General features: G+C 68.5%; 3 protein-coding genes across 8 annotated transcripts in view; 2 read left to right on the top strand and 1 right to left on the bottom strand.

Moving 5' to 3' along the window:
• Nucleotides 1-4,361, bottom strand: part of ABCB9 (ATP binding cassette subfamily B member 9) — a 28,780-nt gene extending 24,419 nt beyond the window's left edge. The window contains exon 1 of the mRNA XM_070066117.2: nucleotides 4,343-4,361. The gene's annotated coding sequence lies outside the window, so the exon portion shown is untranslated. The remainder of the gene's footprint in view (nucleotides 1-4,342) is intronic.
• A 1,382-nt stretch (nucleotides 4,362-5,743) lies between these two features.
• On the top strand, nucleotides 5,744-9,433 carry OGFOD2 (2-oxoglutarate and iron dependent oxygenase domain containing 2). 3 transcript variants are annotated; one of them, XM_051828584.3, is made up of 7 exons: nucleotides 5,744-6,303; nucleotides 6,792-6,848; nucleotides 7,310-7,423; nucleotides 7,504-7,603; nucleotides 8,580-8,707; nucleotides 8,777-9,034; nucleotides 9,111-9,433. In XM_051828584.3, exons 1-7 carry the CDS (start codon nucleotides 6,172-6,174, stop codon nucleotides 9,372-9,374), a joined length of 1,053 nt encoding a protein of 350 aa, XP_051684544.2. In that variant the 5' UTR covers nucleotides 5,744-6,171; the 3' UTR covers nucleotides 9,375-9,433. The 3 variants fall into 3 exon arrangements, with proteins under 3 accessions (XP_051684544.2, XP_051684546.2, XP_089179164.1); XM_089323038.1 differs by having other exon boundaries at nucleotides 6,174-6,303; nucleotides 7,241-7,423; XM_051828586.3 differs by lacking the exon at nucleotides 6,792-6,848 and having other exon boundaries at nucleotides 6,069-6,303.
• A 705-nt stretch (nucleotides 9,434-10,138) lies between these two features.
• Nucleotides 10,139-12,571, top strand: ARL6IP4 (ARF like GTPase 6 interacting protein 4). 4 transcript variants are annotated; one of them, XM_070066118.2, is made up of 6 exons: nucleotides 10,139-10,276; nucleotides 10,571-10,737; nucleotides 11,571-11,879; nucleotides 11,959-12,076; nucleotides 12,236-12,305; nucleotides 12,388-12,571. In XM_070066118.2, exons 2-6 carry the CDS (start codon nucleotides 10,581-10,583, stop codon nucleotides 12,442-12,444), a joined length of 711 nt encoding a protein of 236 aa, XP_069922219.2. In that variant the 5' UTR covers nucleotides 10,139-10,276; nucleotides 10,571-10,580; the 3' UTR covers nucleotides 12,445-12,571. The 4 variants fall into 4 exon arrangements, with proteins under 4 accessions (XP_069922219.2, XP_089179166.1, XP_051684547.3 ...); XM_051828587.3 differs by having other exon boundaries at nucleotides 10,152-10,333; XM_089323040.1 differs by lacking the exon at nucleotides 11,571-11,879.
• The last annotated feature ends 1,433 nt before the right edge of the window (nucleotides 12,572-14,004 follow it).

Genomic DNA, 14,004 nt, shown 5'->3' with positions numbered 1-14,004 from the left:
GGGGATCCCGGCGCGGGGCCCGACGAGGCCTCCTGGAAGGGGCGGGGCCTCTGTCGGGTGGGCGGGGCTTCCGGGAGGGCGGGGCCGGAGCTGCGGGCGGCTCACCTGAGCCGACCTTGGCTCCCAGGTGCCCGCAGGCCGTGCGCTGTACGCCTTACCTGGAGGTCCCAGGCCGCTCCGTGGGAGACGGAAATGGCCTCACCTGCTGCGGCCTTGCTCGTTCCCAGGGAGTCCAGGAGGGTGCGGTCATGATGCTCATTCATCCACCCTCTCCGCGGGCTAGCAAGGACTTGCGCGGCCCCTACTAACTGTCACACACGGTCTGAGAGTCCCACCGTGCGCCCTTCGGGAGCCCGCATTCCGGCCAAGGGGCCAGCGGGCGGGCCGCCGAGCCGGGCAAGGGGGCTGGGAGTGACCCTAGGTGCTGGGAATGCAGGCAGGGGAGGCAGACGGGGACGCCTAGGCTTCCTGGTGTGGAGATGGGGCTGGCGCTGTGGCGGGGGGTCCAGCCTGCTGCTCACGCCTGCATCCCGTATCAGAGAGCTGGCTGCAGCCCGGAGAACTCCGCTCCCCTGTGCAGCTCCCCCAGTGCACCCAGGGGGCGGCAGAAGAGGCCCGGGCGCTGGGGCCCCTGCTACCTGGTGGGAGGCCAGGATGGAGCGCCTGGCTCCTGGGTCCAGCCTTGTCAGCCCCAGCTGCCGTCTGCCATTTGGGGAGTGAACCAGTGGACAGAAGAGCTTGCTGTCCGTCACTCAAATAAATAAATAACTTCTAAAGGAAGAGGACTCCGGGTAGTGGTGCGTTCTGTGAAAGTGGGGCGAGGGACAGGAAGTATTTTGTGGGGCGTCTCTGAGAGGTGGGGGCTGGGGAAAGAGCTTCCTAGGCTGCGGGGCTGCGGGCCGAAGGCTGGGGTGGGGACTTGCTCAGCAGTTGAGAGTCAGGACACGGTCAGCGGTCAGCGTGGCCTGAGCTGTGGCCCGGCAGAGGGTGGGCGGGGACTCCCAGCGCTCACTCATCAGCAGGGGCGTGGGGGGCAGAGGGTGGGCGTGGGGGCAGAGGGTGGGCGGGGGCTCCCAGCGCTCACTCATCAGCACCTCTGCTGCTCGCATGGACAGCTTTCTTGGAAGGGAGTTTGGCAAAGGTTAGAATTTATTTTTAAAGATTTACCTATTTAATTGAAAGAGTTACAGAGGGGCAGATCTTCCATGCGTTGATTCACTCTCCAAATGGCTGCAATGGTCAGGGCTGGGCCAGGCCAGAGCCAGGAGCCAGGAGCTTCCTCCAGCTCTCCCACGTGGGTGCAGGGGCTCAAGGACTTGGGCCATCTTCTACTGCTTTTCCCAGGCTACTAGCAGGGAGCTGGATCAGAAGCGGAGCAGCAGAATCCAAAGTTTAGGATTAAAACACTTATTTTGGGGCTGGTGTTGTGGCGTAGTGGGTAAAGCCACTGCCTGCAGTGCCGGCATCCCATACGGGCGCCGGTTCCAGTCCCGGCTGCTCCATTTCCTGGGAAAGCAGAAGATGGCCCAGATGTTTGGGCCCCTGCCACCCATTTAACTAAACAAAGTTTAACACAAGAGTTCGGGAAGGTAGGCAAGGCAAGCCTGTGTCAGGTGCATATCAGGAGGCTGCCAGCATTGTGGGGGAGGGGAGGGGCAGAGAGTGGACATCGTGGCCACGTCCCCACATCCTGCTGCCCATCTCCACTGTGCAGCAGCCAGGGGCGTTGAGTGGCCCAAACCCAGCCCCGGCCTGGTCACAGCTCGAGCTGGGAGCCATGAGTGACGGACTGGATGGGGGCAGGCTCTATGGGGGAGGAGGGGGCGACGGGTGCCCTAAGGATGGATTGTGGTGTTGGTCGCACGATTCTGGGACTAGACTAGAACCCACGGAGGGGCACGTTCTCAGTGGGCGAACAGTCAGATACACCAGGCACAGCTCAATAGAACTGTAACTGAACAGAAGACGGGGGAGGAGGAGGGAGAAGAGGAGGAGGAATGAAAGAACCACTGTGTGCTCTTCCTGCCTTCAGGAAGGCAAAGCTCAGAGCCTGTGCTGGGGATTCTGGGATGCAGAGGACTTTGCCCAGATACGGGTGGAACATAAATAGCCCGGGATGTGGCGGTTGGGTGGAGACCCAGGCTCGGGATGGAGTGGGTGGCAGCGATAAAAAGAAACAGAGTGGCCGTGGAGGGTGGAACAGGAAGCCAAAGACACAATGCCATTTACATCCGCACCCCAACAGCGAAATTCTTGGGGGTAAATCCAACAAAATCCCGCAAGATCTAAGTGGGGAAAACTATGAAACTGGTGAAAGGGATCAAAGAACGGAGTAGTGGCCGGGCTGTGGCTCAGCAGCCAAGCCGTCACTTGAGGTGGCAGTGCCGGTTCCAGTCCCGGCTGCTCCACTTCTGATCCAGCTCCCTGTCAGTGCCCCGGGAAGGCAGTGGAGGACGACCCAGGCACGTGGGACCCTGCACCCACGTGGAGGACCAGGCTGGAGTCCAGGGCCAGACCTGGCTGTTGTGGCCATTTGTGGAGAGCACCAGAGGATGGAAGATCTGTGTGTGTGTGTTTGTGTGTGTGTCTTCCTTTCAAATAAATAAAAAATAAATCTTTTTAAAAATGAATCAAATGGAAAGCTTTTTCATGTTCATGTGCAGAAAAGACTCAATATTGTCAAGATGTTGATTCTTCCCAACTTGATCTAGAGATTCAATGCAGCGCCAATCGAAATCCCAGAACATTCTTTGAGATTACTCACAAGCTGATTGCAAGGTTTGTGTGCAGAGGCAAAAGCCCACAGCAGCCAGCACCCTCTGAAGGGACAACAAGACCGGAGGCAGGGCGTCGCCGCTTCAGGACTGGCTGTTATGCACCGGGGCGTGGCAGGAGAGAGTGCCGAAAACACAGCAGTGGAGCCCAGCAGATGCCCAGAAGTGGGCCGGGGCCGGCGCCGCGGCTCACTAGGCTAATCCTCCGCCTAGCGGCGCCGGCACACCGGGTTCTAGTCCCGGTCGGGGTGCCGGATTCTGTCCCGGTTGCCCCTCTTCCAGGCCAGCCCTCTGCTGTGGCCAGGGAGTGCAGTGGAGGATGGCCCAAGTGCTTGGGCCCTGCACCTCATGGGAGACCAGGAAAAGCACCTGGCTCCTGGCTCCTGCCATCGGATCAGCGCGGTGCGCCGGCCGTAGCGCGCCGGCCGCGGCGGCCATTGGAGGGTGAACCAACGGCAAAGGAAGACCTTTCTCTCTGTCTCTCTCTCTCTCACTGTCCACTCTGCCTGTCAAAAAAAAAAAAATTAAAAAAAAAAAAAAGAAGTGGGCCGAAGAAACAGCGCCCACGGGGCTGGCGACGGGCGCAGCAGGCTAAGCCACCACTTGCAATGCCAGCCTCCCGTATCAGAGCATTGGCTGAGTTCTGGCTGCTCCAGTTCTGACCCAGCTTCCTGCTACCACATCCTGGGAGAATGCGGGTGATGGCTTAAGTGCCTGGGTCCTTGCCACCCCCATGGGAGACCCGGGTAGACTTCCTGGCTCTTGGCTTCAGCCTGGCCCGGCCCTGGCCAGTGTGGCCATCGGGAAAGTGCACCAGTGGACTGAAGATCTCCCTCCATCTCTGTCTCTCCCTCTCTCTCTGCTTTTCACATACATGACCTTAAGAAGACATACAGATGGCAGATGAGCATATGACCCTGTGTCATCAAGAACATGCAAATCAAAGAGCGAGACGCCGGCCAGGACGTCCAGAGACTGGAGCAACAGGAACTCAGTCCTGCTGGGACTGAAAGGGGGTGGCTACTTGGGAAGACCGTTCCGCAGTTTCTTATAAAACTGAACACAGTTTTACCACCGACACCTCTTGGTAGTCACCAGGCAGAAAACCCCTGCCCACGGGGGAACCGCAGCGTCATTCATAACTGCCTACGCAGGGCGGCAGACACGCACGGGAGCACCGACACGACAACCGTGGTGCATCCAGACCGGGGCGCATCGACCTTGGGGAACCCCACACATCAGGAAACCTTCCCCTGGGCGGATGCGCCGCCCACCTGGCCCGTCTTGCACCTGCTGAGCGCTGAGTCCCACCTGTAGGGCAGGTGCGGGGCAGAGGAGCTCGCGCCGGGGCCGCCGGGGCGTAGGCGTGTGACACGCGTCATGCACACGGCCAGGAGCCACAGCGCCCACGGGGTGAGCCAGTGTCGCGGGGGAGCGGCCGCCACACAGAGGGGGCGGGGCGGGGAGGGAGGCTGCGGCCGGGCGCGGAGGACGGGGAACCATGCACACCCTCTCAGGAAGTGAAACAGAAAGCCACTGAGTGGCAAGCGCCACGACGGGTCACTCACCCCACATACGAGCAGCTCACGGCGGCGGCGCATGCGCAATGCTCCCGCAGGCCACCGCTGGATGGGCCGCTTGGTTATGGGATGTCCAGTCCGGGGAGCACCACGCAGCCTGGACAGAGAACGAACCGCGGCCCTGCGCAGCACGATGCTGCCCGGGAGACGCCGCACACAGAACGGCTCGGCATCGAAGGTTCTGGAGTGGCGTCTGCCGTGCCCACCCGGTGCCGTGTGCTGGTTGTGTCAGATTCAATGACAGACAAGGCTCGCCTTTGCGAGGAGGGGGTCAGCGACGTGACTGCCCTTGGGCAGTGGTGGGCAGGGAACGCGGGGTCTGGAATGTTCCGCCTTGGACATGCGGGTGTCCGCATCATGAACGATCTGTTCACTTAGGCTGCGAGTCCTCGTTTTGTGCGTGTGCTGCCGATGACAGATGCTGAGCGCACACACACACGTGCACACACACCACTCTAGAATCGGAGGGACGGCGTTCTAGTCCTGGTTCTGCGCCTCCCTGGGCTTACTGGACCGTTCTAAACTGGGAAGCACAACATACGCCTCTTGCAAACCGATGCAAAGGGAGAGACCCCAGCAGGTGAGCTGGGGCGGGGCAGGGCGCACCTGCCTGGCCTTCCTGGCGCCAGGAGACAGGCGGTTGGGCAGGTGACAGCCATGAGCTGGGGACACTGATCCTTTCCCGGGCAGCAGGGCCCTTCTCATCCCACCTGGCAAAGACAACTGTAAAAGTTTAAACGCTTCCCTGGGCCAGGCAGCGGGCGGGCTGGGGAGCTGGGTCCGGGGGGGCGGGGGCAGGCCCTCGGCGGTTACTCCCCTCCTTGGGGAAACCCACTAGCTGCGGGAGGGTCGCCTGTAGCCGGAGCCGCGGTCTCAGTGGACAGGTGCTGGGGGCCGTTCTCCCACCTGCAACGTGGCGACCTGACAGTACCTGGCTCCGAGACACAGGGCGGCTGGGTGGTAGCTCTGGGGAGCCCGCAGGAGCCGTCATTCCTGGTCACCTGCTTATCTGGGGACAGGGCTGGAGTCTGACGCCCGCATCCCCCTGCGTCGTGGGGGGAACGCGGCGGGCAGGGGCAGGTCCGGGGGACCCGGCTTCCTCCCCTACTCCGAGCCGAGGGTCTGTCACCCACGCTCGTCTGTGCGGCTTTGCAGACCTGGGCCTGGGGGATGCACGGGAGGCACCGCCGCTGACGCCGCGGCAAGGGCGCGGGGGCTCTTTGAGGGTCTCCCCGAGGTCCCGCAGCGCGCCCTGGAAAACACTAGCACACTCAGCTCCAGCCCGGTCCCGGCGTGGGGGTGCGGCCGCCCGAGGCCCCGCCCCGCGCCCCGCCCACACCACGCCCTCGGCCTTGCCGCCGGAAGTCGCCGAGCCGGAGCGTTTTCACCGAGACACCCACAGGGCAAACGAGGACAGGGCCCGAGCGACCTCGGCAGACGCCCCGCCGGCGCCGGTCAGGCACCGGGGGTAAAGGCCGAGCTCCAGCTCAGGCGTGTAGGACCGATGGTTGCCCGGGCTCCGCGGTCCTGCCTCGCTCGTGACGTCCAGCAGCTCCGAGCAGCCGAGAGGGCGGAGTCCCTGCCTGCTCACGCCCTGTGACAGCGGGGCCACTTAGTGCGTACCCCACGGTGGGGCCTCTGTGCGGCGAAGCTGGGGGACCGCTCTCGCCCTCGGACGGGCCCGTTTTGGGCACGCAGTCTTCGTTCTTTTCCGCTCTTGGGAACTTACGACGGCCCCTTGACAGCAGGTCCCACCCACCAGGCTGGGGGCGTGTCCGGAAGTGCCCTGCGGCCTCGGGAGCGCGCGGCGCGTCACCATGGCGACGGCCGGGGCCCCGCGGCGCTTCTGCCGCTGCGCCTGCTTCTGCACCGAGAACCTGTACGTGGCGCGCTACGGGCTGCACGTGCGCTTCCGGGACGAGCGCCAGCTGCGCCGGGACTACGGCGCGGTGAGTGGCCTGGGCGGGCGGCCAGGAGCACCCGGGGGTCCTGCGGGGTGCGGGAGGGCAGACGGAGCCCGGGCAGGCCGGAGCCGCAGCCACGCCCACTGGTCCACTGGTCCACTGGCCGCAGGTCACCCGCCCTGGGGGTCCTGCGGGGTCCGGGAGGGCAGACGCAGGCCCAGGCAGGCCCGGGCCGCAGCCACGCCCGCTGGTCCACTGGTCACCTGCCCCGGGGGTCCTGCGGGGTGCGGGAGGGCAGACGCAGGCCCGGGCAGGCCAGAGCCGCAGCCACGCCCACTGGTCCACTGGCCGCAGGTCACCCGCCCCGGGGGTCCTGCGGGGTCCGGGAGGGCAGACGCAGGCCCAGGCAGGCCCGGGCCGCAGCCACGCCCGCTGGTGCACTGGTCACCTGCCCCGGGGGTCCTGCGGGGTCCGGGAAGGCAGACGCAGGCCCTGCGGGCCGCAGCCACACCCACCGGTCCACCTGCCCGCAGGTCCTGCGCGCCCGAGGCTGCGTCGGCGCCGAGGATTTCCGGCAGCTGCTGGCAGAGGTAGCAGCGCCCGCCCGCCCGCCCTGCGCTGACGCCTTCCCCCGCGGCCTCGATCCGTCAGTCCCTGCCCCAGAAGGACCCCTCAGCCCACCCTTTCCTCCCTTCCGCCCCGCCCCGGCCGTCCCCGCGCCCGGGATGAGGAGCCGCGGCTGGGCGGCGGGAGCAGGTGCACTTGCCCAGGGTGTCACAGCGGGTGGGCGAGGTTGCCGGGCCCTGGCACCGCTTCCCCGAGGCTGCGTGGCTGCCTCTGCCCGCCGGGGAGTCAGCTCCCCGGGAGAGCCCTCCGTGGCCCTCGATCGTGACCCTGCTTTGAGGGGACCCGGGGGCTCGCGTCCCATCCGGGCTCAGCCGGGTAAGCCTCCTCCGGCGACAGCTCCGGCTCCGACGTGCAGGGCACTGCGGCTTCCCGCCAGGCCCGAGCGGCCCCGAGCGGGGCCTGAGTCGGCCCGGTGCCTCCGCAGCTCGAGCAGGAGGTGGGACGGCGGCGGCGGCTGGCGCAGGAGTCGGCTGCCCGGAGAGCCCTCATCGCCAGCTCCTACCTCCCGGCCCGGCCGGACGTGTACCGCTCGCTGCAGGTGCGGGGTGGGGGCGCAGTGGGGTGGGGGCGGCTCGGGAGGAGGGCGGTGTCCTGACCCAGCCGCCCGCCCGTCCCCAGGAGGCGTCTCTGGCCCCTGAGTTTCTGGCTGCAGCTGAGTACAGCTCGTCCCCGGGCGCAGGCCTGGAGGGCCTTCTCCAGCGGCTGGAGACGGTGTCCGGTGAGGGCCTGGGGGCGCTGGGGGGCAGCAGCCTGAGGTTCCTGGATGTGGCGGACCAGGGTCCCCCAGCAAACCCGACCACCGGGAGCTGGGAGCTGGGAGCTGCGGTGGGGCCGGTGTGCGGTCACTCGCTCCGCACACAGCAGGGCTTGTGTGGGGGCAGCAGGGACACAGGGGACCTCCCGCGGGGACCGCGGGCCAGATCAGGCAGAGCTGAGGCACCAGCGCGGGGGCGGAGCCCACGCCGACGCCCCTCCCCCGCACGGCCAGCAAAGGAGAGCGCTTAGCTCCCCTAGCTCGTGGGCAAAGTGACCGAGACCCAGCTGCCGGCCAGGGGCCACGGCCGGAGCTCTGAGCGATTTCCTGCTGGGGTCCACTTGCGTGCTGGCTGCCCTGCTTCCTTATCCCCCCTCCTCGTGTTGTCATCCCCGGTGGGCCGCACAGAGCGCTCGGCCCAGGGTCCTGTGTCCTGCTGTTGTCAGCCAGGTCGGGACTGGGTGGGGGGGTGGGGGAGCCACTCTCTTGGCGGCCAGGCTGGGGGTGTGGCCAGTGCAGCGCAGCCCCTCCCAGAGAGCTCTCGCCCACACTGCAGCTGAGGTGGGGCTGCAGGGGACACAGGAGCCCCTGCCTGCCCCTCCGGGCGCCGGGGCCTGTGCTAAGAGGTGTTTAGCTGTCCCTTCCCTGCCTGGCCTCTGTCCCCAGGGCCCAGCTAGAAGGAGCAGCCCTCCCCACCCCCCCGTGCGGGAAACAGGCTCCAAGAGACGCCTCTGAGCCGGGTGCGGATCTGGGGGGCCCGGCCACGGGACAGGGTGCGGGGGCGCGTACGGCTCTGCAGCGCGGGCTTGGCTCCGTGGCTGGCCTTCTGGTCCCCTCCCCTCCCGGCCGGGCTCTGCTGTGCAGCTGGGGCACCTGCAGGACGCTCCCCCAGGCCCCCCCAGCTCCGCCAACAGCCGACAGCCGGCCGCTCCCTCCCCAGAGGGGAGGCGCATCTACCGGGTGCCCGTGTTCGCCGCGCCCTTCTGCCGCGCCCTGCTGCAGGAGCTGGAGCACTTCGAGCAGTCGGACCTGCCCAAGGGACGGCCCAACACCATGAACAACTACGGGGTGGGTGAGCGGCCGTGGGGTGGAGCGGGCCCCCCCGGCGGTGCCGGCTGAGCCCAGGACCCCTCGCAGGTGCTGCTGCACGAGCTGGGCCTGGACGAGCCCCTGGTGACCCCCCTGCGGGAGCGCTTCCTGCAGCCCCTGACGGCCCTGCTGTACCCCGACTGCGGCGGGGGCCGGCTGGACAGCCACCGCGCCTTCGTGGTCAAGTACGCCCCGGGCCAGGACCGCGCGCTGGGCTGCCACTACGATAACGCCGAGCTCACCCTCAACGTGGCCCTGGGCAAGGCCTTCACGGGGGGCGCCCTGTACTTCGGGGACCTCTTCCAGGTGAGCGGGTGAGACCCCAGGGGCCGGGCCTGGGGCAGCCGCGCGGGCGCGCAGGCCTGAGCCCCACGCTCCGCAGGCACCCGCAGCCCTGACGGAGCCCTTGGAGGTGGAGCACCTGGTGGGCCAGGGCGTCCTGCACCGGGGCGGCCAGCTGCACGGAGCCCGGCCCCTGGGCACCGGCGAGCGCTGGAACCTCGTCGTCTGGCTCCGGGCCTCTGCCGTGCGCAACCGCCTGTGTCCCATGTGCCGCCGGGAGCCCGACCTGGTGGACGACGAGGGCTTCGGCGACGGCTTCACGCGGGAGGAGCCCACCACGGTGGACGTGTGCGCGCTGACCTGAGTCTGGCAGGCGCGGGCTTGCAGGGGCAGAAATAAACGCCGGGCGCGCGACTCCTCGCAGCCTCCGGGTCGTTCCTTGGGCAGCCTGGTGCGGGATGGTGCGGGAGGGCCCTCACGGGGCGGGGCGGGGAGCGGCTGGGCAGAGATGCGGTTTGCAGGCAAGTCCAGCCTCGCCAGGCCCGGCAGGGGCTCCGGTAGCTGCGTGATGGGGCGTGCGGGAGGGCAGCTGCCTCCCCAGCCCTGCACGTGCGGGTCAGCCGTGGGCGCTCGGGCTGAGCTCGCACCCTGGCTCTGCCGCTGGGCCCGGGAGGCTGGGGCGGGGCTGGGGGCCCGGGGCGCGGGGGCGCAGGGCGCACCCACCCAGCCTCGGCGCCTTCGCTTTCCTCGAGTCGTGGGGACGCAGCGAGAGAGTCGTTTACCAAGCGCTCGGCCCCCGTCCGCTCTGGGCACGGACTCGAAAGCCCGAGTTCCGTCCGCGCAGCGCAGAGCCCCGCCGGCGCCGAGCCTGGGGCCTCCCCTCGCGCCACGCTGGGGTCCCGCCGGGCCCTGACGGGGCGACCGCGGGCGTCCCAGTCCGACGGAGCGGGCGGCAGGGCCACCTGCTCCCCTGGCCCTCGCGGGGACGGAGCTGCGGCGAAGGCCGGCGTGCGGGGCCCGACCCTGCCCCCGCCCGCACTCGGCAGCCGGGAGCCCCCAGCTCGCCGCCGCGGCAGGTGGGCGCGCCTCGGGCGGAACCTGCGTCTCCAGGACCGAAGGCAGCGGGGCGTCGCTTCCCGGCCGGACGGCCTCCCTGCGCACCGCCCGGGCCGGAAGCGGCGGCGGCGCGGGGCGGGACGGCCGCTCGGACTGTTGAGCTGGGACCGGGACTGCCCTGGACCATCTTCAGGCTCGGACGGCGCGGCGGTGAGGGCAAGCGAGGGCGTGGGCGGAGGTGGTCTCCGGACGTCCCTCGCGGCTGAGGTACGCGGCGGTTCCCTGGGCGCCCAGCCCGCTGCGCAGGCGTGCGGCGTCTGGCTGGGGGCGGGCCCTTAAAGGGGCCGCTTCGCGGAACCCGGGGGTCGGAGAAGCCGGGGTCCCAGAGGTTGCGGGGTCGTGATGGGTGCTGGGTACTGGGCGCCCCGAGGAGCCGCCCGCCGAGCCCTGCCTTCGGGCCAGGCCCAGGGGAGCTGCGGGCTAGGCGCCGTCTCTCCTTCGCAGCCCGCGCGCGATGGCTCACGTCGGCTCCCGCAAGCGCTCGAGGAGTCGCAGTCACTCCCGGGGGCGAGGGAAGAAAAAGCGGAGGAAGAACAGTAGGGACGCCTCGAGGAACTGCTCGGCCTCCGGGTCCCAAGGTCGCAAGGCCGGCTCCGCTTGCTTGGCGGCGGGTGAGGACCGTGCGGGTAGGGGCCGGCCGGGCCGGCTTCGGGGGTCCCGCAGCGGGGAAGCGGGAAGGAGGCGCAGCCTGCACGGAAAGACCCCGCCGGGCCTGGAGGCCTGGAAGGGAGCGCGCTGCCCTGCCCTCTGCAGCCGGGCCTGCGCTGCACCCCGCTCCCTGGCGGCCGGGGGTCTCACCCTGCGCTCTGCAGCTGGGCCCGCGCTGCTCCCCGCTCCCTGGGCGGCCGGGGGTCTCGCCCTGCGCTCTGCGGCCGGTCTGCGCTGCGCCTGCTCCCTGGACGACGGGGGTCTCACCCTGCGCTCTGCAGCTGGGCCCGCGCTGCTCCCTGGCTCCCTGGGCGACGGGGGTCTCACCCTGCGCTCTGCAGCCGGTCTGCCCTGCCGCCTGCTCCCTGGGCGACGGGGGTCTCGCCCTGCGCTCTGCAGTTGGGCCTGCTCCCTGGGCGGCCGGGGGTCTCACCCTGTGCTCTGCAGCTGGGCCGGCTCCCTGGGCGGCCGGGGGTCTCACCCTGCGCTCTGCAGCCGGCCCGAGCTGCTCCCTGGGTGGCTGGGGGTCTCACCCTGCGCTCTGCAGCTGGGCCGGCTCCCTGGGCGGCCGGGGGTCTCACCCTGCGCTCTGCAGCTGGGCCGGCTCCCTGGGCGGCCGGGGGTCTCACCCTGCGCTCTGCAGCTGGGCCGGCTCCCTGGGCGGCCGGGGGTCTCACCCTGCGCTCTGCAGCCTGTCTGCGCTGCTCCCTGGGTGGCCGGGGGGGTCTCGCCCTGCAGCGCCCCAGCCTGCCGCAGGCCAGGGCAAGGACGGTTTTCTTCTCCCCTCCTGGCCCAGCCTCGCCTCCCCCCGGTGTCACAGAGCGGAGCAAGCACAAGGCCCTGCGGAGAGCGTGCTGCAGCTCCCCCTCCTCCTCTTCCAGCTCCTCCAGCCCCGCGTCCTCCTCCTCGTCCTCCTCCTCCTCCTCCTCCTCCTCCTCGAGCAGGGGCCGCAAGAAGCGGGGAAAGCACAGGCACAAGAAGAGGAAGAAGAGGAAGAAGAGGAGGAAGCTGAGGGAGAAGGCGGAGGCGCAGCCGCCCGAGGCGCTGCCGGGCCCCTCTCTGGACCAGTGGCACCGATCCGCCGGAGACGGGGGTGGTGGCCCAGGTACTGAGCGGCCCAGCCTTGCAGGAGGGAGAGGACCCCTCCCCGGGGCCGCCCCCCACCGCCCTCGTCTCCCTTCCAGCGCTGACGGACGCGCAGAAGTCCCGCATCCAGGCCATGAAGCCCATGACCAAGGAGGAGTGGGACGCGCGGCAGAGCGTCATCCGCAGGGTAGTGGACCCCGAGACCGGCCGCACCAGGTAGGGGCCGCCCGGCCGCGCCCCAGGGGGCAGGAGCGGTGAGAGCGCCAGGCACCCGCTGCGTGAGGTGCGTGCGGGGGCCTGGGCCTGGAGCCCTGTGCAGGGCCGTGCTGGCCCCGCAGCCCTGCTCTGGCTGACCCGACACCCGCCCGCCCCCAGGCTCATTAAGGGAGACGGCGAGGTCCTGGAGGAAATCGTCACCAAAGAGCGGCACCGAGAGATCAACAAGGTTGGTGCTGCCCCCCACCCCCGCCTCCAGTCCCACCCCCACCCCCGCTCTGACCCCCCTTCCTGTGTGCTCTTTTCCCCAGCAAGCCACCCGCGGGGACGGCCTGGCCTTCCAGATGCGAGCCGGGCTGCTTCCCTGAGGCCCGGCTGGCGCAGGGCCGTGGACGGTGCTGGCCGCACAGCCCGGATGGGCAGCCCCCGCCGGGTGCAGGGCTGGAGGAGGGGTCCCTTACCCCCACACCCCCACATTAAACACATCCTGGCTAACTTCCTGTGCTGTTACTTTCTGTGCTGGGTTGGTGGGGAGGGCACCCCTGACTTCCAGGGAAAACAGGGACGCCAGGAGCCCTGGTGGGGTTTTGGGGTGTCCCCACCCCACCACCTCTGCCCTGCTCAACCGCGAGTCAGCCCACCTGGAGTAGACCCTGACACCCCACCCCCAGCCCCGCGGAATCCAGGCTGACTCGCGGAGTCACTCAGGCCTGGGAGAAACTGCCCCCTGTGCCGTGCGTACTCGGCAGTGGAAGTGGTTGGGAGCCCAGGTGGGAGTCACCGGCGCCCGTCCCCACGGGTCACTGCGGATTTAAGCCAGGTCTGTGCCTGGGAAGGTGCTCCAAGGGGGCCAGGCCCACGCGAGCGTGGTGGACGGCCCCTCCCCCCAGGGCTGCAGTGCTGGGCCCACCTGCAGCCGTCCCCTCCTGGCCATTCCCACCCCGGAGTGAAGAGACGAGAAGGAAGCCTTCCTGCTTCTTTAATCTGTAACAGACGACGACGCCGTCTACAGAGCACACTCAGGCCCACAGTGCAGGGACAGCGAGGTGGGAGGAGGCAGGACCCGCACGCACGCGCACACGCGCACACACGCACACAGCCCAGACACCGATGGCACAGGACAGACGGGAGGGGCCCAGCTGTGAGGCTGCAGACAGGCGGGTGGGCGGCTCGGGGGAGCCGGAGGGGGCGGTGAATGCCGACGGCCTCCTCCGAGGTCCAGGTCCTAGGAGGCGGCTGGTCAGATCGGGGGTTCAGGGCACAGGTGGGAGGGCTAAGGCTTCTACTCTAACAGGCCTGGGGCGGGTGGCAGTCGGCAAGGCCTGCCTCACCCTTTGGTTATGACTGGTCGGGCCCGGGCGCTGTGGCTCGGCACCCAACGCTGTAAACATTTTTGGTATTTTGGAAGGGCTTCGCCCTCTCTCTCTGTTTGCTTCCTCAAGAGAATGTGCCAGAAGGAATCTTCGGGGAGGCAGCAGGCAGACCTGGATACAGAAGAGACTCGCGTGGGGAGGGTGGGCTGCCCCTCACCGGCTATGGCTGAGGGCCGCTGGGAGAGGCCCGGAGACTATTGCTGTGGTCCTTGGCATGGCTGGCGGCAGGGCGGGCAGGCAGGGAGCGCAGGGCCACGGCGCGGAGGCGGCCCCAGGCACAGGTCGGGCCCCCTGCTCGCAGGGCCCCCCGCACCGAGGCCTCCCGGCCTTTATTGCAGGCGGGCTGAGACTTGCAGGTGCTTCTCTGGAGGCTGGTCACCGAGGCGGCAGGCGACACGGGTGACGTGGGAGGACGGGGGGAGGCACTGGCCGCGGGCCCCTGGCGGGGCTGTGATTGTCGGGCCAGCGACTTCCTGCCCGGGAGCAGAAGGGCCGTATATTGCACTTTGACTGCAACAGTTACATGGAAACTTGGTCCATAAAATAGTCCTTGCT

This window comes from Oryctolagus cuniculus, chromosome 21 (assembly GCF_051225735.1).
Source record: "Oryctolagus cuniculus isolate XC-2025 breed Fujian yellow rabbit chromosome 21, ASM5122573v1, whole genome shotgun sequence".
Taxonomy (NCBI): Eukaryota; Metazoa; Chordata; class Mammalia; order Lagomorpha; family Leporidae; genus Oryctolagus; species Oryctolagus cuniculus.
This window is presented reverse-complemented; position numbering and strand designations above follow the sequence as displayed.